Source organism: Hyalella azteca, unplaced genomic scaffold (assembly GCF_000764305.2).
Source record: "Hyalella azteca isolate HAZT.00-mixed unplaced genomic scaffold, Hazt_2.0.2 contig5386, whole genome shotgun sequence".
NCBI classification, from domain to species: domain Eukaryota; kingdom Metazoa; phylum Arthropoda; class Malacostraca; order Amphipoda; family Hyalellidae; genus Hyalella; species Hyalella azteca.
In genome coordinates this window covers 223,885-249,910 of record NW_025935579.1, presented here as the reverse complement: position 1 = coordinate 249,910, position 26,026 = coordinate 223,885, and the positions used below count along the sequence as shown (strand labels likewise).

At 35.5% G+C, this 26,026-nt stretch overlaps 3 protein-coding genes across 3 annotated transcripts; all 3 read left to right on the top strand.

Annotated features, from left to right (window-relative positions):
* The first annotated feature begins 938 nt into the window (after positions 1–938).
* On the top strand, positions 939–3,913 carry LOC108668922. The gene is made up of 2 exons (XM_018156182.2): positions 939–1,042; positions 2,355–3,913. The coding sequence occupies exons 1-2, from the start codon at positions 1,031–1,033 to the stop codon at positions 2,775–2,777; spliced, it is 435 nt and encodes a 144-aa protein (XP_018011671.1). The 5' UTR covers positions 939–1,030; the 3' UTR covers positions 2,778–3,913.
* A 2,960-nt stretch (positions 3,914–6,873) lies between these two features.
* LOC108668998 (cell wall integrity and stress response component 1-like) lies at positions 6,874–8,781 on the top strand. Its single transcript, XM_018156284.2, has 2 exons — positions 6,874–6,961; positions 7,498–8,781. The coding sequence occupies exons 1-2, from the start codon at positions 6,950–6,952 to the stop codon at positions 7,984–7,986; spliced, it is 501 nt and encodes a 166-aa protein (XP_018011773.1). The 5' UTR covers positions 6,874–6,949; the 3' UTR covers positions 7,987–8,781.
* Positions 8,782–17,709: 8,928 nt separating this feature from the next.
* On the top strand, positions 17,710–23,735 carry LOC108668997 (zinc finger protein 479). Its single transcript, XM_018156282.2, has 6 exons — positions 17,710–17,922; positions 19,917–20,055; positions 21,232–21,410; positions 22,012–22,129; positions 22,715–22,806; positions 23,373–23,735. The coding sequence occupies exons 1-6, from the start codon at positions 17,808–17,810 to the stop codon at positions 23,468–23,470; spliced, it is 741 nt and encodes a 246-aa protein (XP_018011771.1). The 5' UTR covers positions 17,710–17,807; the 3' UTR covers positions 23,471–23,735.
* The last annotated feature ends 2,291 nt before the right edge of the window (positions 23,736–26,026 follow it).

The following is a 26,026-nucleotide window of genomic DNA, read 5'->3' as shown; positions in this document are numbered from 1 at the left end:
TATTCCGTTGATATGAAGTAAAAAAAAGAAAGCGTTGTTATGGCATCATAGATTATAATTTCATTGCTCTTCGTTATATTTGAAAAAAGTTGCAGCATAAAAATGATTTTTTTGTTTGTTCAGTCTCATTATCGGGCAACCCAGCCTGCGCCTTGCATAAGACTCAGTGAGTATATAGCGATCATTAATTGGACGCCGTATATGTCACCACCCTCACCCACGCCTTGCATAAGACTCTGTGAGTGTAACGGTCATCAGGCACCTTATTAAACCACCTTCGTTGTTATTGGAGGAGCCTTAGTATTTCCAAGAGCTACTCTCTTCAGCAGTTTCCTTACATCCACAAATTTTGCTAATATTTACATCAAGCTTTAGTGAGAACTAAAATACGTTCATTTTCCTAGACCATGAAAAATCGGAATGGTAAGGCCTTCGGTCTCATGAATTATCTCAATACATACTGCCAGTTGAGGATGTGATAGTCAATATCACGCTGTAAGATCATTCCATATAGCTTCTCCAACATTTTTGCTTTAATAATGAGGGCCATCACATTATGCCAGTTCTCTTCCGAAAACAGCATGACTTTGAATTTCCAATAATTTTCAAGAGCCTATCACCGAAATCTCGAGTCCAATTCTAGGAAAACATGAAACGTTTGTATTGCGGGACAATCGATGCATGACAGGCAAATAATTAAATTAATTAAGCAACACTATTTATACTACATATACGCCAGTCAGAACATAGATAGTTATGCTGTTATGCAATTTGTACGCTTGATATTTGAGTTTTTGCTCACTACAGCGGCAATTAGATGAACAAAAAACTTGAGAACCGAAAGCTTGAACCTTGAAGGCTAGCCAGTTCAAGCACCAGTTTTGAGAGCAGCTATTTAACGCAACGAAACTTCATACGAGCGTTCAGTTTCATTTGGTTTTACCGCTGGATTATAGGTGCAACCGGCCCAGATTACATAAGTTCAAGTTACTCATAATAATTTGGTTGCTGAAAGAAGCGATTATAGGAAATGAGCATCAAGGTTAGTGAATCTAGTGTTTTTAATATGAGCTGACTTTTAAAATATATTATCTAGAATTTAAAATTTTTACAATGATTATATATGAATGAAATTTTTCTCACATCATGATAGTAATTTTTTGCTCTATGCTTACTTGTCATCTCCCAGAATCAATTCTCTAACATTCTTCCATACGAAAATTTTATTTGGGTTTAATTTTGTTTTCCTATATGTTTGTTTATATTATCGGCCCTATCTGGGCCGATAATTATAATTTGTGCTATTCGGTTATTCATCAATGTGAAATTTCGGGACGGCGAGTAGGGAAAAAAAAGCATGTTTCTCAATTCCCATCATTTTGAAATTAGCCTTGCTTCCTTCAAACAGACAAAACAGACGAATTCCCATCATTTGGTCGCGAATACTCAATAGCATCCCAAAAAAAAAACAGCCAGCAATTTGGGTTTCTGGAATTTTGGTTTAATTTTGTTTTCCTCTCTTTTGCGATTCATGGTATATTTTTTCATGGTAAAATTTTTTATCATAACCTCATAACCGTACATCTCACCAGAATTGAAGTCAGGCATACTATCAATTATTCAAAATTTTCGTCTTGAATTTCAGTAATCGTAGTCTATCACGGCAAATTCCAACAAATTTATATCCATTTACCTTCAACGTTAAAATGTATTAAATAGCTTAGAAGGGCTATCCGTTCATCCACAATTCCAGGATAAGTTAAATTTACACTAATTATAGACAAATGATCCGTGATGAAGCTTCAAAAGTTATGTTACATTGGAAAAAACTAATAAAATGCTCAATTTGGAATTAATTTTAATGACATGAATTGAAAACTCGTTTTTAAAATGCAAATTTTAATGTATTAACATTGACGATGGTCGCTCTAAGCTCAGTTGTCATTTACGTTAACTTGTGAATTTCTGAGCAGCAAGCCGTTATAGTTGATTTTGCTTTCCAATTGAATACGTTAAGCCGAAGTAAATAAAGACCTTAAACCTACGAATGTGATCAGTATTGATAACATTGGTAAGCATAGCTCCTGTAAGATATTACATTTGTCGCTCTGCGGCAATTGCAGTAACACCAATTGTTCAGAGAAGCAATCGTACCGCTACATTGTGGCCTGCACCTCGTATGAACGCAATAGCAGAGGACTGGAGTTTGTATTATCTGCTTTTCTTATGACACTATAACCTGATTTCTGCTCCTCTGACGACTGGAAAAAGGTTATCTGCTCCAGATAACGGAGCAATGAAGTCCAATTTTACCAATGTAATTTACATATTACCTTAAGTTCTCTTTCCCTCAGGTTATCAGCATGTTTGCCGCAGTGTTGCTGCCACTTTTATGCACGAGTAGTGCAAAGAAGGTATTCATCAACACCGGTCCGATCAAGAATGTATTCAAAACAGACGATGAGTTCCCGAGCATCAAGAATGCCTTCAACACCATCTTCACTAAGCACGGCGCCAGTCCTACTCAGAGTTCAGGATTATCGAGCAATATCAACACGCAACTGCCTGGTATCTCATCGGCGACAAATGACAGTACCCGAACCCGCAGAACTGCAATTGATATGGATATAATCGCGATGATTGTGCGAATGGTGATGCTTATCATTGAAATTCTAATAAGAATTACACTAAAATCGTTCGGGATTCGACTACCCGACGGCTTTGATCTTTCTAATGCGCTGAGACAACCGCTTCAATTTTTAGAAGGTTTGATTTAGTTGATAGCAAATTTTAAGTGTAATAAAGAGCAGCTGTTGAACTTCGTTTTTTGTTATTAAGAGTTGAATTTTATTGATATACATTAGGATAACGTAATGCATAATATTGCGTTTTATTTGTTGTGTTTCGTTGTATGAATATTTCCTACATTTTTTGTTATCCTCACGATGTTAATTTTTATTAAGTTTTAGGAATTACTATTTTCAATTTTTTTATTTAATATTAGTGTGGACATCAGTGCATCAACAAAATTACTTTAACAAGACTGATTTGAAATGTTCCGAAGTGAACTGATTTGAAATTTTCCGAAGTGAAGGCGGCATCCAAATGCTCACAAAAAAATGTCATTCCGTTTGTTCTCATTTTCTTTTGTACAAATATAATTATGTTGTGTTTTTTTTATTCAGTGTTTGTATGTTGTGTGTTTGAAGCTTTGTGTTCTGAATATTTTTTGGCCCACAATACCCATATCGCGCCAGATTGCGCGATCACTACTTGATAATTCTCAAATTTTTATTATATGTGCTTCAAATTTTCATACTTATTTGTTGAATTACGAAGCAATGCAGAACGGTGGATGAATTATAAAAAAAGTAAGCAACAAAAATAATTTTCTATTAAATTCTTATTTTGAATTTTAGGATGAAAATCAAATGATCGCTCGAAGGAAGTGGGCTTTAATACACATTACTCCAATTTCTGAATTAATTATAACAGAGAAGATTAATTATTGATAGAGGATAGAGATTCCTAAACCTCAGGGATCATCTATTCTGAACAACGCGCAGGCCAAACTGACAGTTTATTCCCCATAGAAATTTTCCTCAAAAAATCTAAAGCTTTCATAAAAACTTTATTTCATAAAATTTTGCGAATTGTTAAGATTGCTAAAAAGATGTAATGACCTGATTTGGGGGAAATGTTAATCCCGAAAAGTTTTGCGCAGTCGCCAGTTAGCTATTTATGTAACGATATTCAGGTATACATATTCAAATTTCGAACCCGCATTCTGAATTCCAATATAAAATATTGAAAATATCAATCGTTACAAGGAACACCGCCGATATTCACGATGAATTGTGACGAGGATAGATGAATTAATTTGATTGTGCTTCGTGCATAGCTAAAAAATAGAATAACGCTTCAATCCACCAACAACATAAAAAAAATTCATAAAGAAAAATGTCAAGTGAAAAAACTGAAAATTTTATGCTATGCATTATGTCTCAGAATAAAGAAGGGAAATCTCGGACAACACGAGAATCAAATTTAACGTAGGAAAAATCAACCAATCTGTTGATCGACCAATGATTTTCCAATCAACTAATTTGTCAATCAACCAAAGTCAGGACGAAGCAAGAATTCAATGAAGACTGTAGGAAAAGGTGGGATGTAATATATGTACAATCAGAAAATCGGCTATAGAAGCTAAAAGTGATTCGCTGCTTGATATTAATCTATAATCTATAATATAATTTCATTCGATGATTTGTTTATACAAATTAATCTTCAATTCCATACGTACTCAATTCTTTTCCGTGATACCGGCTGGATGAGCCCGGTCTTCTTCTTCCAGACAATAAGAAAAACTCCATGTGTGTCACAAAATAGCAGAATTCGTGTTTATTCTTTAGTTAATCATTTTCAGCACTAATATTGTTATTAGAGATCGGATGACTGTTGCAAGCGAGAAACCATAGGTGCGCCATTCTTTATTTTCTATTTATTGAGAAGAGATGAACTGGTATGTAATAATGTGCAGAATACATTATAAAGTATTAGGCGGGAAAAATAAACAGGTTGTGTTAAACGTCTAAACCCTCTATCTTTCTATGGTATTTATAGGCGCCTAAGAGATTTCCTGCCGAGTTTAGATGCCATAACAAAAAGAATAAATATATAGTTATTTAAATTATAATGGTCTAATGGAATTATATTCAAAATAATGAATTGAATGTAATATTAATGAGTTAGCAAAGCCTTCAAGCGATTTGTTGTTACCAGAAAACAATTTTTTCAGTAAGGGTAAAACGTAAATATTTGTCTCAATTTTAACTAAAGACAAATCTTGTGGAATTGAGCAGGAAGTATACAAACAGATAACAAGACAATTTGAATCTTCAATCAACATCCCAAAAACGAATCATTTAATACAGTAATGCTTCATTCATCGCAAGGAAATTATTTAATTTATGAGCGTAATTTATATTTCAGCACTCGAATATCAGCACTTTTACTGAAGACTCAGCGTGCATCTCAGAAATGTTAGCGGAGTGACTGAAAATAGCAATAAGGGAAATTTTTTTCCTAATTTAGTTTCCATCCACATTTGTGCTCCTTTTGAATTGTGGCCATTTCTTTTTCTAAAAAAATAATAAAATAAGATGTATTGCCTTGACCTTACCCAGGCGATTATAAATATACTCCGCGTATCTCTCTTGCTAGAGAGTCTCGGTCAGTTTCCGTCGAGTTAAAATGCAGCTGAGAAGAAGAGATGATGGCTGCTGGAGGATGACTTGTTCAATGGAATAATATAGTTAGGCTAGCGTACACTTCGGCGTTCAGATCTGGCCGAGTGAGTTAGTACGGGCTGCTAAGTATGGGCTGCTAAGTATGAGCTGCTAAGTATGAGCTGCTAAGTATGAGCTGCTAAGTATGGGCTGCTAAGTATGAGCTGCTAAGTATGTGCTGCTAAGTATGAGCTGCTAAGTATGCTAAGTATGGGCTGCTAAGTATGGGCTGCTAAGTATGGGCTGCTAAGTATGGGCTGCTAAATATGGGCTGCTAAGTACGGGCTGCTAAGTATGTGCTGCTAAGTATGAGCTGCTAAGTATGGGCTGCTAAGTATGGGCTGCTAAGTATGAGCTGCTAAATATGGCTGCTAAGTATGGGCTGCTTAGATACCACAGCTTAGTTCATGGGAGGATTTTAGTCTTCTGGGTTATCTATTCTCGTATGTTAAAGTAATGCCTTTGTAATCTTTTCATTGATACATTGTATATCGTCTTGACAGGGCTATCATGTATCAAGTTGATTAGTATGTGGTTGTTTTGATTATTAATTGTTAAAGGACTGTGTGTAAGTACTTCTTCATTTGAAATGCGTTATATGTTTTAACTTTGCTGGTAAATAATAATTACACTGTTGTTTTGTGGTAAATAAATTTTTTGGTAGCTTTGTATTTTCGTTGCTTTTTAATGAAGGCAATAAAAATTAAATACACAGTGAAAAAAGTATTACATCCTTGTCTGCGGTTTAAGCTTTTCATGTTATAACACTGTTTTCTTGTGAATAAATAGCAGATTAGCTCAGAATTGGGCGGGATAGATAATCCGTGCAGTTTGAGAATCATTCATTCCTAATCCCGTCACCCAGAATCCCGTCCACCGTAATACATCCACCCGTGTCGTCCACCGTAATACGTCCACCCGTGCCGTTCACCATAGAATCACGCTAATAAGTTTGAAACTAAGTGTCGTAGTTGAAGACCTTCCCAAACCCGCTCTTAATTAGCACTGAATTCCCGTTTAGCACAAGTCTCCATATATAAAGTAAACATGAAAATCTTATTATTTGAATAAAATTTGCCCTAAAAAAATAAAATTCGTACTTTAATTGTATATATAACTTTCATTTCTATCTCTCAATGTAACAGAGTTCAAACATTAAAAATAATATGTTCAGGTAATAAAATATCCCGATACGATAGGTTTCCTGACGACACATTTATACACGCAAAGTAAATATTTACTCAGTCCCGGTGCCAGGACTACAAACAGAAGCAAATACGACAAATTTTACATATGCACATAAGAAATTCATTTTCACTTCCACGACAATATACAAACTGAAAACTATTTACCTAACACCAAAGTTCACGGACCCTGGCTTTTAGCAAGTGAGCAAGCCTTGGCTTTTCATTAACTTTTTGTGGATAAAAAAATCAAATATGATTTGTATTCACGAAATTATCCCGCGCGCCCCAGCACCACAAAAAAAGAGGGCAAAATGAAAGCTGCACTGAGGGTCAACCAGTTGCGGTTGGGCGCCGCTATTTAACCTAAGATGAGGGCAAAGCCGCGCCAGTGATGTTCGAGTAGCGCTGCATTGAATAGGCAGTGCGTGTAGCATGCTACTTTGTAAGGCAGATTTGTGATCATACAAAACCAACATGAAGATTCAGGTAGGTACTTGCTGTATTTTCTTGCTAAAGGAGGTGCACAATTTGCATTACATTAAAAAAATTGTTGTTGTGTGCAAAGCGCGATGATTTAGCGTAAATTTGCATAAATTCACTAACATAAATAAATTTCCGAATATGATTTTTTAAGAATGAGAATATACTGCAGTTAATATCGAAACAAGACTTTGAGAAAAATGTTAAAACCCGTGGATATTATTGCAATGTTTAGTTAACGTAGAATGAATCAAGTTCGTCGTTGAACATGAAACATTAATATGCATGCAAACCCTACAAGATTTTCAAAGCATATGTGTACACGAGGTGCTACCCCAACAAAATTTGTGGTACCTCACGCAAATCTACAGTTATTGTCACCTTTTTAAGTGATTATTATTATTTGGAAGCATAATAGTCTGTAATAAACTTTCTTTCGAAGTTTAAATGCTCCATAGATATATATTACATCAAAATTCTATGCCAAAAGATTAATTATTTACAGTCTACTTTCATAATAAACTCTTGGTGATTTTTTCCAGGTGATTTCAACCCTCTTGATAGTGGCTCTGGCGCTAGTCACTACCAGCAGCGGCAGCCCCTCACCAGTGTTCTATGTGCTCGGAAAGGCTACACATCCATTAAAAAAACTCTCCAGAGCAATATCAGGATCAGGTGACAGTAGTAGCAGCAGTAGCACTAGCAGCAGTAGCTCTACTGGCACTGGCACTTCTGGCAGCTCTGCCAACGGCAACCCGTTGTCCGCATTCGTGGACGGAGTTCGAGCCTCCAGGAAGACGTCGGACTCCACAACATCGACTGCAGCGACGGCTTCTGATAACAATGTACGGACGAGGCGAACTGCAATTGATTTCAATTTGTTGTCTATGATCGCGAGGCTGATAGTCCTTATCATTCAGATCGAAGTCAGAATTTTCCTAAAAATTTTCAACATCAGGTTGCCTGACTTCGGAAATGATATTACAGGATTCTTAAGTGAGCCACTACGGTTACTGCAAACCTTAACCTGATGTGGATAAAAGGTTAGCAATTATTTATTGCTAACCTTTTATTATCACACCGCTTTTTGACGATTCCCAAGTTCGTGTAAAAGACATTGCTTTGCGTCTGCGATATTTTAGTATTTTTTTAGACGTCCTTTAATGGCGGGTACTTCATGCTTTGTTTTATTTTATTATGATAAGCAGGAGAAGATATCCTTTTCACGACCTCAGTTTTTGGTTTTTTACAATTGAATACTACAACCAGCAAAAAAACAGTCACCATTATTTATTAATTTGCACAAATGTATTAAATAAAGCCCTGTGTGAGTTAGCGCAATTGACTTCCGTCTATGAAATATATTATTGTTCAGAAAATATTAACATTCTTGCACCAAGGCGTAAAATTCGATGTTTATTATCGTAATTTATGCGGTAATTTTTTCAGTTCACCTCTTAGGTTTTTGTTGCTTAATAGAAAGAGTGAGAAACCTATAATATAAATTGCGAAAATTTTAGTACTACATACGGCGCTCCTAAAGAAATTGTAACCAACACGAATATTTTTCTTGCAAGCCTTGTCAGGAATCCATTCATTTTCCTTGGTATTTATCGCGCCGCATTTGCTGGTAGAATGTACAAGCTAGTGATTTGAAGGATCATTTTTCTAGAGTTTCCCAGAGGAGTGCATACTTGCTCCTCAGTCCAGTGGCGGCGTGGGAATGATTTCCTTAGCTTTCCCATCGGTAAATAATCGATGACGTGACAGCACATAAGCAGTGAAGACATGTTTGCCATAACGTATATTAAATGTAAAACAGTAAACACTGTTGTATTAATTTCTAAACCATTAAACCTATCTCTATAAATACCACATACGGATATCAAATTATCAAATTATGTAATTTTTTCCCGCTCTGCAATGTGAACCAGAATCACAAAAATATTACATATAGAACCTTGCACGCCTCATTTGGTGGTTTCAGCCACCCAATCCTGATCCTGGGTCAACAATTCTCAATACCCTTGCATCTGACAGCAGTAACCTTTATAGCCAGGTAGGTCTACCACACCCATGCGCCTTTGAAGCTGCACCACGTGCGACTCCAATATTTGGCCTCTAATAAAAATTCACAGTAACCTAGTGCGCGAAAGAGACCTGCCAACATTATAAATTCAGGACAATAATTATGGCCTGTGAATAAGACTCCACTTCTCATCAATTAAAGTCCAGGATAACACCAGTAAGAACCCAAGTCCAAGTACCGATAATGTCACCCGGAATGCATAGTAAAGTAATTTTGAACGTATGCGTTCAGAAGCAGTCAAGGTCTGCCGTTGTGTAAGGGTTGGACGCTGTGTTGCGTCACATAAATGCGAGCCGAGCGGCTCTGGGTCAGGCGTTGATTGCAGCCTGCACATATCAACGGACGTCGAGTCAAGTCATGGATCCTTTTATGTAACGACCTCACCCAAGCCATGACTGGCAATAAAAAGGCAACCGCAACCAGTAAATACACTATTAAGCCAGTGACAGCGTGTACATTTTACAGGAGTACTACAACTTTGTTTATGGAAGTGTGGCGTGTTATGAAATCGATGATCCCAAATGCAGTTGTTGTTTTTTCCGAGAGCAGCCCGCTGATTTTATCCCCAGTAAGGTAAAAATTGCATGCTCATGGATACGGAGCTCAGAGATTGTGAAATAGCATAAATGAAATAACGTTCTGGGATCTATAGAGAAATAAATCAAACGTTAAAAAACTTTTACTCGACCATCGTTCGCTATGCATTTTGCAATATTTAGTCGCTTCGATTTAACAGCGGTGTCAGCGTTGCAGATTAGGCCATTTAGCCTGTCGCCTTTTTCTGAACATCGCACAATTTTCACAGCTTGTTGCAAGTCTCGAACACGCAATTCATTTCTTCAGTATCCACTGTGATTTACCGCCAGCGGCAACCTTGGCGATTTCTACCAGATCTTTCACTACTGGCTGCTGGTATCGAACACACAACTCACAGCTAAAGTTTTGGTGCCCTGTACTTTAAACACTCGGGCACCCGGTCCTGTAAAATAAAAGCAACCTGTCGCATAAAGAGTTCGATCCCAGGGCCTCTTGCATCACGAGCAAGCTTGCAATGTCTACGCCTAAGTAAGTCTTGAATTGGCCTAGTATTGAATTAATCGAACTCCATTCTTGTGGCTTAACTACACGTGGTTGATTTTTTTAAAGGCTAAATTTGCCGTTTGAAATACTATATTCATTTACGAATCAAATTTGTAAAATTTCTTTGAGGCGGCTTTGATATGTGGAAATTTGCTGCATAAAATAAAATTGGAGCGCCCAACTGCTCGATCATGCATTATCGCTAATGAATTGATAAGACGCCAGCTGGTGACCTCATAGGAGAGACCAGCAAGCGAGGGATGTGCAAACTTGGTATCGGTAAACATCCCGTGAAGCTCCTGCTCCAACCTCGCCAGGATCCACGCCAATTTTCACCTTCAGAGCTTAAGAAGACGCTTCTTTGGTTCAATTAGCACGCATGTTTTTCCCTACCTTAAACATAAATTTCAAATAACGATTAAGGACACGGGATAATATTGGAACAAAAATTTATTCATGCCAAAAACGCCCATTTGATCTTTCTAGAAAAGTAGATGCTCATGAAACCAGAACGAATCAATATCAATGAGGAGTGCCCAGCTGAGCACCACAAATTAAGCGCTATAGGACCAGCCTAGCGCAGTCCACACTAGCCTCATTATGTAATGGCTACATTCAGCCTCAGAATCAAGGAGCTCCAACCATGCCTCTTCACTGTAAACCACCGATTACGTAATTCACTGGCTTACTTCATAACTTCACAGAATATAGTCTCATATAGCCCTACCTCCACACTTAACTCCGACTCTCCACCTTCTTGCAGCAAACGACAGGCCTTTCACAAGTCCTCACGCGCACCGTCTCTCCACCAACCCGCTGCCATTGAGGTTTGGTTTTGTTTAGGAGTTGAGACAGTATGGAGGTTTGTACATACGGAATTATATATGTTCAAAGATGAAGTACAAGTTTAAGCAGGGCTGTTGATTGATGGCTACTATGTATTGTACTGCAAAACTTCATATGGCTGCAATGCCCTCTAGCTAGCTTACCTCGAAAAGGAATACGAAGCCAACTGCGCAGTAGGGCAAAGCTCGCTTCCGCCCTTCGGCACGCACCCTGAGACTACAAATGATTACGCGGGCCATTTAATTTTATTATCTTTAAATGGTTCTTATAGATTATAAAACAATTGAGGAATCTAATGAAAATTGCGATGTAGAGTGGCTGTATCTGGAAATGCAGGTTTATTTCGATCTTGGGTATGATTGATTGATTTTTTAATTTGTCCGACATTCTTGATTTTCGCCATTAATTAACAAAGCAGCATGAATCATATATCATGGCTGGCTCGACTTATCAGTAATGTCAATTAACTTGTACTATTCGTCACACAACGGTATACAATTTTTACAAATTAATTTATAAATCCTGTGGTGTAACCATAATCATTTTTCGTGAAACTGTGGTGCCAAGGAATTAAAGAAAGAGGGTTGCTAAAGGGGTTTGAGATTGGATTTAGAAGTTACAAACGGCAGTCCCTCTTCTAATTAATCGGTGTGAATGTGTATTATATGGTTTGAAGTAAAGAATATGATGATTCACTATGTTTATTGATGATTGAAGAATGATGGCGCCGACCAACACCTGGCGATAGTTGGTCGTTAGAATACAGACATGACATAAGCAATGGAGTAACAACAATATCAAAAAAATATTGGGAATACAGATGGTAATTCAGTTATCATGTTGTCAATATTAAATCGCAAATATCCAAATTTAATTCTAAAGGTTATTTGGCAGCTTACTCCTGGTAGTTGGTCACAGCAAGATAAGGACAATAAAAAATTTAAGCTAAAGCATTACTGGCTACTGTTGCCCGCTGGCGCACTCTAGGAAGAATTCAAAATTATTGAATGACCCTATTAGAACGTTAAATTAATCTTGCCGTTGATTGAGTATTTATTTTTCAGAAAATTAGACGAATATTGTTCATGTTTGAAAATTGATATTTTTGATTTACTATTTTGCAATTAAATAATAGCGAACATTGAAGTAAATAGTTGACTTTTAGCTAACACGGTTACATGAAGCAACAAAAATTGTGTTTAACGAGCTTGGGGATTTGATAAAAATAATCACGACATTCAAAAGAAATGAAAGTTCGAGTTATAAATTCGAATCACTACCGAATAAGCGATTTCGGATGTCCCTACATTTTTTTTTAATTCCGCAGGTGTCGTTCACCGTTTGGAGCGTTCGGCATATTCCAAGTAAGTATGTGCCAAAGTGAGATCGCTGATACATCACAAACAAGGTCAACGAACATGTTAATAATATTATAGCGCAACTCTGCCAGCGCGGAGGAGAAAATTTTTCGCTCTCGTTAACCTTTCAAAAGTAGGCGGCAGCAGAAGTACGATTCCTACGTAAGGATGTCAACTTCTTTTGCCGGAAAGGAATTGGTATCATTAAATTTAGAGTCTTCGTGGCATAAATATTATTACGATTATTATTTCTTATCGTTTCATTTACTGATAAACTATAACTTAAAAGTTGTTGACCCGTGGGTTAGAGACACTAGGAAACGGTAAATAGCAAGATAAAATGATGCACAGAGTGGTACAGCATTTTTTGCTATTGCGCGCTTCACTAACCGCGGCTTCACTTCATCGCGGGTTTTGAAGAAATATAAAGGAGAAAAATCATTCTCGGATCTTCACTGGTGTGCGGGTTTCTGAGGGAGTCGATCGGTAGATTAAAACCGCCCATGGAACTCTACCCGCAGTAGAAGTTCGGGAAGGATTTGTAAAACTTAAAATGATGAAAATTTACTAATAATGAAACAATTTCAAGATCCTTCACGCTCACAGTGAACAATTTATAGCAATTAATTCGTGAGATCAGTAGTGTAACAATCACACACACTATTTTAAACCTGTGCTTTATATCTCCCTACTTTTTTACATGATAGTTTCATGCTTGAAATATTTCAATGTCTGAATTAGGATATAGAATTCCAGTCACTTCACCTATCACGGCCGAGGAATGGAACGTAACACCTACGATAGAGGAGGGATTACTGTACTTTGATCAGTTAGCGTATAGTAGTACCCAGGACGGCGGAAAAGCATAACACTGTTTTTTTTTTCAAAAAAACTTATCGCTCACAATTAAGATTGAATACGATGTAGCAAGGCAATAATGATCAATGATTCAATTTCTCATCGTCATGATACTTATATAATATATTTTTGGATTTTCTTACAGAAGCGTTCACCTCTAAACCTTACGCATAGAATTTAATACAAAAGCCATACAACGAAACATCCCATTAAATTTTATAGAATACAGAGCTTTATATTCATAAGGTAATGTTCTCAGGACATGTTTGAAAATTTTCTTCGCGCTTATAAAAAGCAGGCATCGGCCAGAGTTGGAATAATGCGAGATGTGAATGAGGGCCAAGGTGACGTGGTCGTACAGCAAGAGGAAGCAGCAAAAACTGGACCGCGTTTTTCAACCACTCTTCTCAAGTGTAGCGGGCGCTTGGGGAATGAAACGAAGTTCAGTTCTTGCCGCCTATTGCTGATTTTCTGTGCACAGATTTTTTTTATCGCTAAGGAATAAAGATTTATGCAAGTCATCGCAAGAAAAAACGTTTAAAAGCTTTTTATCGATACCTAGAGAAATTGGCCACGAATTACCAAGAGGTCACAAAAAGAAAAACAGTGAATGATATATCAATACACGTGCTGAATATTCAGTGGGTAAAGAATATATTCACACCAAGCATCGGGCGCCTGCCGGATCAAGGTTATGTGAGACTTTCACTCTGAAACAAGGCAGTTTTTTGGTAAAAAAAATACTCAAAATCCGTATGTGGCGGTGATGGTAATATTTTTTGAGTCTTCAGAGCTCTGTGTTCTAATGAATTAGTTTTTTTTTCGTACCATGTGACCCAGTAACTCAAATAAATAATTTTAAAATGATAATTTTCGCGTGAAAGTATGATGGCAGAAGCTTTTATTATTACAACACTTCTCTTTAACTTCACTTCTTGTCTGTTTGTCTGTCTGTCTGTCTGCTACAAATCTTGTAATCAAAATTTAATACACTTCTACTTATCCTATCGGTCTGAAATTTTGCACACTTCTTTAAAGTTGGAGACAATGCATGTATCAAATGTCAAAATAAAAGATTTTTAAAATTTAAATTTTTTTTCAATATTAAAAAAATTGAAAAAATAATTTTGTCAGCTACAAATCTTATAACTGATATTTGACACACTTTTACCTGTCTAATTGATCTGAAATTTTGCACACTTGTGTGAAGTCAGAGGCAACGCATGAATCAATTAACAGAATAAATAATTTTGAAAAAAAATGTATATATTAAAAAATTTATATAGGTATATTAAAAAATTGAAAAATAATTTTTTTTATTTCCGAAAATTAGATGAGAAATTCATTGTACATCTGTAAGATTGGAGATACTGGATTCTTTGGAAGTGTTGTCTTTAAAAAGTAATTTTTAAACGTATATTATTTTTATATGATGGATAACTTTCCACATTAGAAACATTGCGGCTTCAACTGGACAAAATGAATCTTAATTAACTTTATGCAACGCTTGTATTTAACGTTTGTTTGTTCAAATTAAGTATTTGAACTGCAATTAACATATTATTTTTGTTAATCTTTGCAAGTGTGGATGTGTTCTGTTATGAGTTTACGCAATAATTTTTGGAAACATTGCGTAATAAATTTGACGTTTCAAAAAGCGAGAAAAAATGACCGATAGATTTCTATGAAGATTATATTAATTCAAGCTTCCATTTATAGAATATAAAACTATAAAATTTTCTTAGCACTGAAATAAATGATCAATTTTCAATAAGAATCAGAATTATTTATAGTTTCGTAAATTAATAAACTTGCGTAAATTATATATCTATGTAAACATAAGAGTGAGAAAAATTTTAAAGCAATTTCTTGTAAACTTATATTTAAAACTTTGCGTTTTAGAATACGTTCATCCCAAACCCCGTAAAAGGAGTAATGCAGGTGAATCTTACTAAAATAAAGGCTCGTGTCACACATTTCAACACACATTTTACACAGTTCATGTAGCCCATACTTGATAATCGTTCAAATTATTCAACTATTCTTCGTACTTTAACTAAATCTATACCTACTAATTTGAAGTTTAAATACGATTTTTGATCCAATCCTCAGCTATGTTTTCTAATGCCTTCTTATAACCCAAAGTGAACAAATTTTCAGTTGCAGGTAATATCCCGACCCTATAAGTATCGTGGGTACTCGCTCAGCCTCTATGTATTCAGTATTACCAGCACAATACATTCAAACACACTAACGTTGACTAATCTAGATTGACGATTTGGTTCGTTCCACGTTTGAAGTGAAATACTGTCCATTTCATTTTACAATCAAATATTAAGTTAGGTAATTTCTTTACGAATGTACGAAGGTAGAATTCGTTGAGTAAACATTATACAATTTATTGGCTCATTTCTGCAAGGGAGCTTTTCCAAACATTACATTTATTCAGGCTGAAATTTTACTGTTAATCAATAAATTGCTCTAAAATTGTCCTCAATGAATTGAAAATCAATGCGTGACAAAAATCAGTGTACATGCTGAAAACTATAAAATATAAATTAAATAAATGAAATATTTATCTCTAAAGAGACTAGCCCGAATGTAAAGCGAAGTGCAATGCATGATCTACCCGGCCTTAGTTCACAATCCAAGATTCAACACGAACATTCATGAAGTATATATATATTAAACTAATCATGACTATGCAGGCATTCCATCAGCCAATTTTCAATGAATAATAAAATTACTTGCAACTCCGCTAACGACCTCCAGACATAGGTTTGAATTAGGACTCTTAGGTCATCGTTCACGTAAATTCTTCTCGTTCTACCACTGTTAACTCTTCCATCACGCACGCAAAAAAAATCTTTCGAAAATTTTCATACAATTTCGTTTTTTAACTGAAAATTTTTTCTACGAGTTCGATACAGCCGTAAAAATCATTGCATTATACACTCATTTATGATTCTTTATAAATGAAAAGTGAAAGTTTCTGATAAATTAATGAATGTAGCAAATGTCATATGGTACAGTTTGTATGAATTATTACCACTATTTTTACCACGCATCTCTTCAATTAAGGGGAGCGTCTACCCTAAATTTGGAAATTTTCACTTTTTCGGTTTTTATACTCATTTTAAAGCTGACATTCTGCCCTATCCAACGGTATCACTGCCATCTCTGTACGTTGATTTATGATTTCACAACATTTCATGAAAGGGGGGCGGGTGGGGGAGTTCTTCAAGTAATTAGATAGGAACTAATTAGCTGCTGAGCTCTTTAAATATAGTGTCTACTTGAGTTGTGCTGCAGTTACGTGTTTAGTCTCATCTTAAAGCTGACATTCTGGCATATCCAACGGTACCATTACCATGTCTGTACGTTGATTTATACGTTCGCGACACTTCATGTAAGGAGGGGGGAGTTCTTTCAGTAATTACATAGGAGCTAATTCGCTGCCCAGCACTACATATACAGTGTTTCTATGAGGTCTGACTCAGTGCGGAGTGCGCCTCCGGGCGTTGTACGGAGAGATGTGCATGTAGTCGCTCCCATCATCCTTGAGTGGAATCAAGCTCCAAAAACGTTTAGTTTGGTATCTATGCTACATTGAGCGCATATTGTGGTGCGCGCGGGACTTTGTCGCGCTCTCCTCAACATTTACACTTATTGTCACGGAAAACCTATCTCCTCCTAGAGTTTTGGAGCTACATCAATGAGACATACACCGTTCGATGGGCAACAAAATTATCTACAATTGAACACGTGCGTTTTTCTAATTTCGCTGTAGCTTGGATTTTATTTTGCAAAAAGGAGGGGGGGGGGTGGCGGGGGGAAATCACGAAATTTTCGAAAAATTTACAAAAAAATGCTCCCACACATACAAAAATGGGAATTCAAAAAACCGCCGTGTTCAGTTTTAGATATGGTCTTCACGCATCGAATGATATGTGTCTCGATGTTCTAGCTTGAAAATCCTAGGAGGAGATAGATTTCTACGGTACCCCCCTTTTGACCGTTTTCTAAGATTTTCACGTTTTCTTTCATTTTTTTCGAAAAATGTACATGAACAAAAAAGTCTTACATTTCTGTTTTACATATGTGTACCAAGTTTCAGAGTGATCCGTCTGTGAATAGCCGAGATAAATTTTACCCTAGACGCTCCCCCTAACTTCACTTCTTGTCTGTCTGCTACAAAGCTTTTAATCGATATTTAATTAACACACTTCTACCTGTCCAGTGAATCTGAAATTTCGCACATTGGCGTAAAGTGAGAGATATTGAATGAATCATTTGACAGAATAAATAATTTTAAAAATTAATGTCATTTAATAAAAAAAAATTTTACCTATATAAAACTGAAAGAAGAGATTCATTGTACATGTGTAACATCGGAGACATCGGCCCCTTTAGAAGTGTGGTCTTTGAAAAACACTTTTTAAAAGCATATTATTATTTAGGATATCTATAATGCCATTGAAATGCAGCCTGGTTGTACTTGGAGAGATCAAAATGCATTTAGCCCTTTGGCTATCAGCTGGTTCCTGTTTTGATGCTCCTTGTTTGTCAACCGTGTAGACCGAAACGCAAAAACCCGTTTTTTTTGTTCCTAAGGTGAATTATGGCTGAATCGGAGAATTTAGAAATTCAATCGAAACAAGATCCAAGAACAACACAACTTCCTCATAAGTATAATGATTATGATATAGATCCAAGACAAGACATTTTATGGAAAGGTATGTCTCGACGTCACGTTTCTTAGACTTAGCCACTTAGGCTAGTATGAATAATGAATGTATGATCACCATGATGCATTGTACGATACGGTGGAGTCACTTGAATTTTGTGGTTAGAAAAATTCCTTCAAATTAGCTAGGTATTCTCAAAATCGTACTGTGTGTACTGTGTACTGTCTATTGCCTGTGTAGTGTGTAACTGTACCACCACACGGCACCACAGTAAGCCACACTCGGCACTCGCCAACCACACCAGTCTAATCACACTCAGAAGTCAGAAAGTTCAAAATCATGAATATGTATAATTTATAGACTTGTGCTTTACTGCTTTTTAGGGAATCTTTTTGTACAAAATGAGCTTCCTCAAAGGCTCAAACCTAGTCTGGAAAAGTCCTATTTTTGTCTGAAATATCACGGCTATAATATCATATAATTTCAGTAGGTATGAAATCTCGCGGCTTGAATGTCATAAATTTTTGTTTGATTAAAAAATCGCGGTTTGCACTTCGCAAACATGTCATTTCATAAAATTTTTAAATGGAATCACGGCTGGCAAATCCATAAAACCACGGCTCGAAAAATTCAGTCGCGGCTCGCCAAGTAGATATATCCCATACTAGCCTCAAACTAATGGACCTTGCAGGACATAGTGTAGAAATAATTTGCTCTCCAAGTCAGGATATATAGTGCATAAGCGCAGCCGCGGAGGCTTTGCAGGTAAAATTGCAGCTGTCTTTGTAGAGCCACAAATTCTTGTAGTTTCAAGCCATGTCAGTGTCCATGAGTTAATTTTTTTGAGCCATGAGGCGATGATGAGGGTACATGATCCTTGACCCAGGACTCCATGAGTCATTTTATGGGTTGTTGAAAGCCATTATTGAGCTGCTAAATTGTTTGTATAACTATAACTGGCTAACCCTGAATTCATTTGATTTGAAAAGCTATACTGGCCGCCATGCACGATGCACCTGTATTAGGCCAAATTCTCATTTTCCCTGGATGTAGAAAATTAGGATTTAGGAACATTTTTGTTAACTTGAGTAAAATTTCAGAATTGGATAACATTTTTTCATGTTTTTATTAAAAAAAAACTTGATTATATTTATAATGCATACTTTCAAGTTTCAAGATCAGTAGATCACAACTACAATTACTACATGATAATCAACAAGATATTTTAGATGCAATCATTGTAAATAATATTTTGGCCAAAGATTGGCCTATTGGGTAAAATGCGCCCATGAATTGAATAAAAACCCTTGTGAATGTAGCCAATTTGACCCTCTCTTCTATCTTTCTTCAGTAAAGAATTATGAAAACAGCCCATTTTTATCCATGATTATTAAAATCACTAGTGAAATCATAATTTTCAACCAGGATTTTAGGAAAATTCTGCCTGATATTCCAAATTGGGGTAGCATTAGCAAGGTAAATATATTCCAAGTCTAGTTGTGATTTAGAAACAGTTTTCATGACTGTCAAATGAAAAGTCACGAGGTAAAATCCTGTGAGTAGATAAAGTAGATATTTTTAAAGTAGGTAGATATTTTTCAATTAGTTTTCATCTTGCACTAAGCAATCTAATTATTATCAAAGTATTTTAATCTAAAGTGACTAGCTTATGAATCCAGAATTAGTACAATATTTCCATTCATAAAATTTTGTCTAATCATAGACTTTCATGGCATTAATGTATTAGAAAGTTTATTTTACAGGAGAAAAATATATATAGAACCATTAGTGAAAGAAGAATAATAATGTGAGTATAGTAGAAGGCACAATGTACATTTTTGAACAATCTATAATCAAATCAATGTTGATGCCAAAAATAGGTACCCAGTACCTATGTATTTTGTACCTGCTTCCTTAGGTACAATAGGTAGGTTGGTTATTGTTGGTAGGGTACAATAGGTTGAAAATTTATTTTTCTATATTCTAGTTGATCTCATGATAGTCTATTTTCAAAAAAGTTATTGACACAGTTTTTTTTACAGATCCTAAATTGTGGAGATGCAGGATTTGCAAACATTGGTTGTCTTCTAAAGAGAGCCTACGGCGTCACATACTGACCCAGCACATAAAACAAGCAGTACACCAATGTGAGCTGTGTTACAAGACTTTCATCCTCTCAACGTAAGAAGGGGTTGTCACTATATCATTCAGACAGGCCATATAGGTATACCTATATGTACCTACGTATGTTACCTACCATACACCAATATGAACTGTGTTGTAAAACTTATATACATCCTTTTATCATAAGTAGTTGATGAATAATTTAGACAGGCCATACACCAATGTAAGCTGTGTCACAAGACTTTCATCCTGTCAATGTAAGAAGTTGTCAATTTATGATTTAGTGTTTGATGATTAGTGATGATTTTACACCAATGTGACCTGTGTTGCAAGACTTATATCCTATCAATGTAAGAAGTTGTCAATTGATTATTTGGGCTGGTGGTGCATCTACCTATGTCACTTGTGCATCTGTGTTACACGATTTCAACCCTCTCAATTAAAAATGTTGATTTTATCATGATGACGTGAAATATTTTAGAGGAAGAACTTTTTGTTTAATGCTTCGATTTTATGTAACATCTTTTCCCAACAAAACTGTGTGTTTCCATGTGGAATTATTACTACCTACTCTATAGTAGTTAATGCATCTATAGTTGCCATTCAAATGGATTTTCAGGAACTCTTTATTTCTTAGATTGAGAATGTGAGAAATAGATTGCATGACTTGAAATTTTCTCAGTAAGTAAACTTCCTCAGGTTTTTACTATTCATAAAAATACATTTTAATTAATTTTCATAGCTTTCACAATCTTGGCACTCACAATGCATTGCTGAATGTCAAATTAGTCATTTATTGATGGCTTTCAATTTAGTTCATCAACTTGTTGACTTATTAGAAGTAAGATCAGCTCACTCCTTCATATTTAAGATGAAAATACCGTATTATGCTGCAGTTGTAAATCTAAAAATATTAACAAGAATTCTTATCGGAAATGTTTAGATTTTAACAAAATCATCTAAACCTCTCTGGCATTAGTTTTGTTACCATTTAGTAATGTGAGATTGATTAAATTTCTCGTTGTTACATAAATACAGATTGATTTTGAAGAATAAATGCATAAAGCTTTATTTACCTCCAGAAACATATTCTTATTCTTCTGATGATCTCTGTCTGTTTGGAATACCTATGTTTCATTTTCAAAACCAACAAAAAAGAAAGTACCTACGGTACATTCATAGTTTACTTGAAACATTAAAATGTTTCTAATTCAACATGCCATTTGACAACAGACAATTATTGGAGCACATGAAGGAGCACCACAAGGCCAGGAGTGATGCGTGTGAACAGCTGTGTTTATGTGGCCGGCTGTTCAGTAAACGCAACAGCCTTCTTAGCCACATCCGCCGCTTCCACCATGCAGCTCCTACCGTCCGCCCAACCTGCAGCATTTGCCATAAAGTTTTCAATGGTTTGTTCTCTTAATTATCGTGGTTACCTTGCTTAGTTTTCTTGCCGGAAATCAATAACAATATCCTGTGGTCTTCATATAAATTTTAAGTAGGTACCACGAAACCCTACGTTTTTAATTATACAAGTTGCTGATTTTTCAAATCACGTATCTAATTATTTTTGAATTTGTGAATTTTTAGTGTCTTGTTTGAAGTAATCAATGCTCCAATCAAATCAATATTTATTATTCAGTGAGTCTGAGTGATTAACTGAATTAGGGCGGAAGAAAATATACATTGGTTTCTGTCTACTGTATTCCCCCTGTATTTGTGTAGATATATCGTGTTTGTGAATCACATTTATGTTTGTATCGTGTCTGTGAATAAAAAAACTGCTGCATGCATCACCAGAAATAGGATTTATTTTTTTTTATGAATGTGATTGCATTTTATCCATGAATGAACACATTTATGTATGAATATGATTGCTTTTTATTCGTGAATGCGATCGTTTTTTTCATGGTTATGATAGAAATAGAAATTATTATAATACTAGTAGTAGTTCGTCAGATTGTGAACATACTTTGTTCATGATTATGAACACACATTGTTCGCGCACAGACTCGGCTACTAAGCGTGTTCACGAAGCTCGCGTGCATGGTGAGAAGGTTGTGCGCTGCGAACACCCAGGCTGCGGTAAAATGTTCTCCACTCAGGGGCTCAAAAACGCTCACCTCAGGTATAATTATACTAAAGTGATACCAGCAGGTATAATTTTGAACTTTTTTGTTCGAGTATCTAATTACAAACAGCAACATTACAAAGAATTGTAATGCTGGCAATGTTCTTTTTACTGCACGGTTTGCCAAATATTTCTCCAGATTCATTCCACATATACCTACTGAATTCACGAATCCCATGATTTTGCATAAGAACTTAATTTTAAGTTTAAATCCCGAGAGCTGTCTCGCCATCGCAGGAATTAAAATATTTCAGTTCATGTAAGCAAGATTAATGCAATAATCCTGTAAATCTTATTACCTGCATTATAAGATATCTTAGACTGTAACTAGTTTTAAGATTATAACTTAATTTTCAAGTTAATTTTGTGTAAACCTGCTTAGACGTCAATAAAAAGAGTAATAAAAAATTACTCATTACTGAAACTTCGCAGTCAAGTCTATGAAATGAGGGGAGCAAAATCAATTCTTAACATACGTATGATTCAAAGTTTACTGTATACTTCAAAATATATTTTGATAGGTTGGAAGTTTTGTATATATTGTGTTGTATTTTGATAAGTTAAGCCATCGGTTGCCCGCAGGTATCACGAGAACCGCGAATTCGAGTGCAGCGTCTGCAACAAGACTTTCAGCACGTCTTCATACCGCGACAAGCACGAACTTCTCCATCAAGGTGAATATTTTTCGAATATGTTTGTCATTTATTTAACTCAGAAACGAGCATGTTTCTGCTCTGCGCTGAAATAAATGAGTCTTGGATACCGGGCAAATTATGTGCACCAGAAAGGGTGTTAAAGAGGCACCTGTTGGCGAGTGTACGGGCACATCAAACCATCATGCATAACTGCCTTCAAAACAAACCAACTCATGTTAACTGCACGCTGTAGCGTTGCGTGACAGAACATGAATATTCATTAATAGAGCTGAATTCGCACAAATTGACTCGAATGGTTCGTTTCATTTATTTTTTTGCTGTTTACTTTATCGTAGAAGCTAAAAAAACTGACATCACAGGGATACAAATTCATGTATTGTCATATTTATGCCTAAACGCGCGATCGTTGAAAGCGGTTATATTTCAATATTTTTACTGGCAATTATTTCAGCTATTTAACTATTGTTGGTCAATAGCGTTGTATTTCATTCGTGCAAGTCAGCCGCATTTACATTGTTATAAGTAAAAAATATATTTTTTTCACTTCCATTGCTGCGAAAATAATGACGGTCTTATGTGTGCAGGAATACGACAGTACGCGTGTGACGACTGTGGTCGGGAGTTCATCACAGCTTCACAACTGAACAAACACCGCAAGCGGGAACATCTTCACGGCCCTTGAAGTTCTTCATGCTATTGACAGTTTATAGATTCTTCAGTTTAACTGATACTAGGAATAGTCACGATACCTTAATTTATTACAGTTTTACAGACAATCTTGTCTCGTTGAATTTACTGTTCTTCATTAGTTACTTAGTGCTCAATATAAACGATGTCGGAAATTTTACTTCAATTCTTTATAGCTCATTATAATGCTACGAACTTCATTTGCACGAATGTGGTCAACATTTGATCATTAATGTATTGCTGTTTTTTTTTTAATTTTACCTCGACAAAATCACAAAATTTCTACGTTAATGATATTTAAATGCTTAAGATGAGTGTTGTTGACTTAGCTGGTACTTTATTGTGATCTAGATGATCTTCTGGTTTAGTCAGGCCTGGATCTTTGTGATACTTCGAATTCGTTAAAAAAGTATTTTTTTTGTAATAATATTTTGTATCAACCAAATCCTTTTTCCATTCTTCAATATGCAATACGGAATACAATGGCCCGTTGTGTTTCAATCACGATGCAATTAAACTAAAAACTTACATTAGCAGGTAAAATTGATGTTTATCTGCAAGATCACATATTACGTTATAAATACTACCCTTGTTTAACACTAGATATTGGAGAGATATTATAGATATTTCTGTTATATCCTAGTTATGTGGTGCCTAATGACAACAATGGCAAAATTCCTAATGCAGCTGAAAACCTGGGGCGCATTCCACAATATAGTCATTAAAAATTATGATATCTTTGTGATGGGACATGCACCTTGTTCGCCTCCACGCTTACATATAGACTTGTATTAGGAGAGTCATTCATTTTACAACTCTTCTCTTTAACTTCACTTCTTGTTGTTTGTTTGTCTGTCTGTTTTGTTTGTTTATCTGTTTTGTTTGTTTTTCTGTCTGTTTGGGTTGTTTGTTTGTTTGTCTGTCTGTTTTGTTTTGATCTTATAATCGATAGATATTTAACACACTTTTACCAGTCCAATCGATTTGAAATTTTGCACACTTGCGTAAAGTCGGAGACAATGCGCGAATAAAGTGACAGAATAAATAATTTTGAAAATGTAAAATTTGTATGTATTGAGAAAAAGTTGAAATTAATTTTTTCAATATTCAACAATAAAATTAAAAATTCATTGTACATGTGTAACATTGGAGACACTGGATTCTTTAGAAGTGTTGTCTTAAAGAAGTAATTTTTAAACGCATATTAATTATACATCATACCGTTGACATTTTTGTACTTGCATCTATGTTGGTGATGTTCCAATTTGATGATTCTGAGAACTGATTTTAGGTTTCTTTCGTTTTGCAGATTCTTTATTAATATTATTCATTTAATAACTAAATTTTCGTTGAACAAAATCTATACCTCATCTAAGGTTCAAATAAGTTCAATCCATACATCAGCTAAGGTTCACAGACGATGAAAGATCATTTTACTTAAAATTCTTCAGCTGCCTTATAAAAAAACGAATCAATTACCGCTGCTTAGCGGAATGAAGCTTAGAAGCGGAATGATCATAAATATTGAGCGGAAAATTTTGTTGAAATTCGTGTCAAATTTTCTCGAAGGTAAGTCGAATAACTGCGAGAAGGTGAATTTAGATGAAACGAAGCGTGTTGACTGTTGACTCGGGTGACGTAGTGATACTAGTTCAGTGTTATTTACGAACATTTATTAATATTGCATGAAGACTTAAGGAATTCATAAGGAACGAGATTTGAGTTCCTTATGAAATTAGTGAAGCTATAGTATAATACATTATAATTTTATGTAGTGAGGCAAGCCATCATTATACACTGACTCTTTAAGTGAGAAAACGGTGATACAAAAGACACAATATGAAATTACTGTGAAACATTTTGCAAAACGATAATGAATACAGTTTTTTTGCATTACCGTACTAATAGTGTGGTTCAGATTATAAAGTACATTTTGATAATGAAAATTTGTAAGTTAATGTTATCTGTACAGCCGCTACTTAAAAATGTTTATTAAATAATTATTCTTAGCTAGTAAGCTTCTTTGCTGTCCTCATCTCTTCCTCATGTTAAATTTGAGAAAAAAATTCTTTTAAATATTGTCCAAACTATTAATGTCAAAAAGGAATTGTTTCTGTTCATTGCAAAATCTGAATTCGTCTGCATCGCGATGATGCATCGCCATTCCTTCACTTCACTTCCTCTCTGATGGCAGAGGACGTCATCACTGGCTGGTAAAATTCGGTCTATCAACCTAACCAAAATCTGAAAAATAACCTAATTTCCGAAAAAATCTCAATTATGTTTCTATTATTTGTAAATGTAATGGGAAATTAAATATACAAATTAATAGATATTTACGCTTGTGCAGTTGCACTTAAGGAAGTGAGTGGGACTTTGTGAAAATAACAAGCCACTTTTTGCCCTGAATCTGTTATTCTGACACAGTTTGGCCCTATGAAATAGCGTAGCCGCTGCCTGTGGGTAGGAAAGTATATCACTATTTCAATAATATAACCCATTGATATTAATCGGTGTGATGTGATGAGCTTTTCATAACCTAAAAGCTTCA

Bases quoted from the DNA above. Each gene is read 5' to 3' on its own strand.
- LOC108668997 (XM_018156282.2), top strand. From the start codon at position 17,808: ATGGCTGAATCGGAGAATTTAGAAATTCAATCGAAACAAGATCCAAGA. The intron at 20,056-21,231 runs GTAAGAAGGGGT...ATTTGACAACAG, and splicing joins AAGACTTTCATCCTCTCAAC to ACAATTATTGGAGCACATGA. The intron at 21,411-22,011 runs GTTTGTTCTCTT...GTTCGCGCACAG, and splicing joins TTGCCATAAAGTTTTCAATG to ACTCGGCTACTAAGCGTGTT.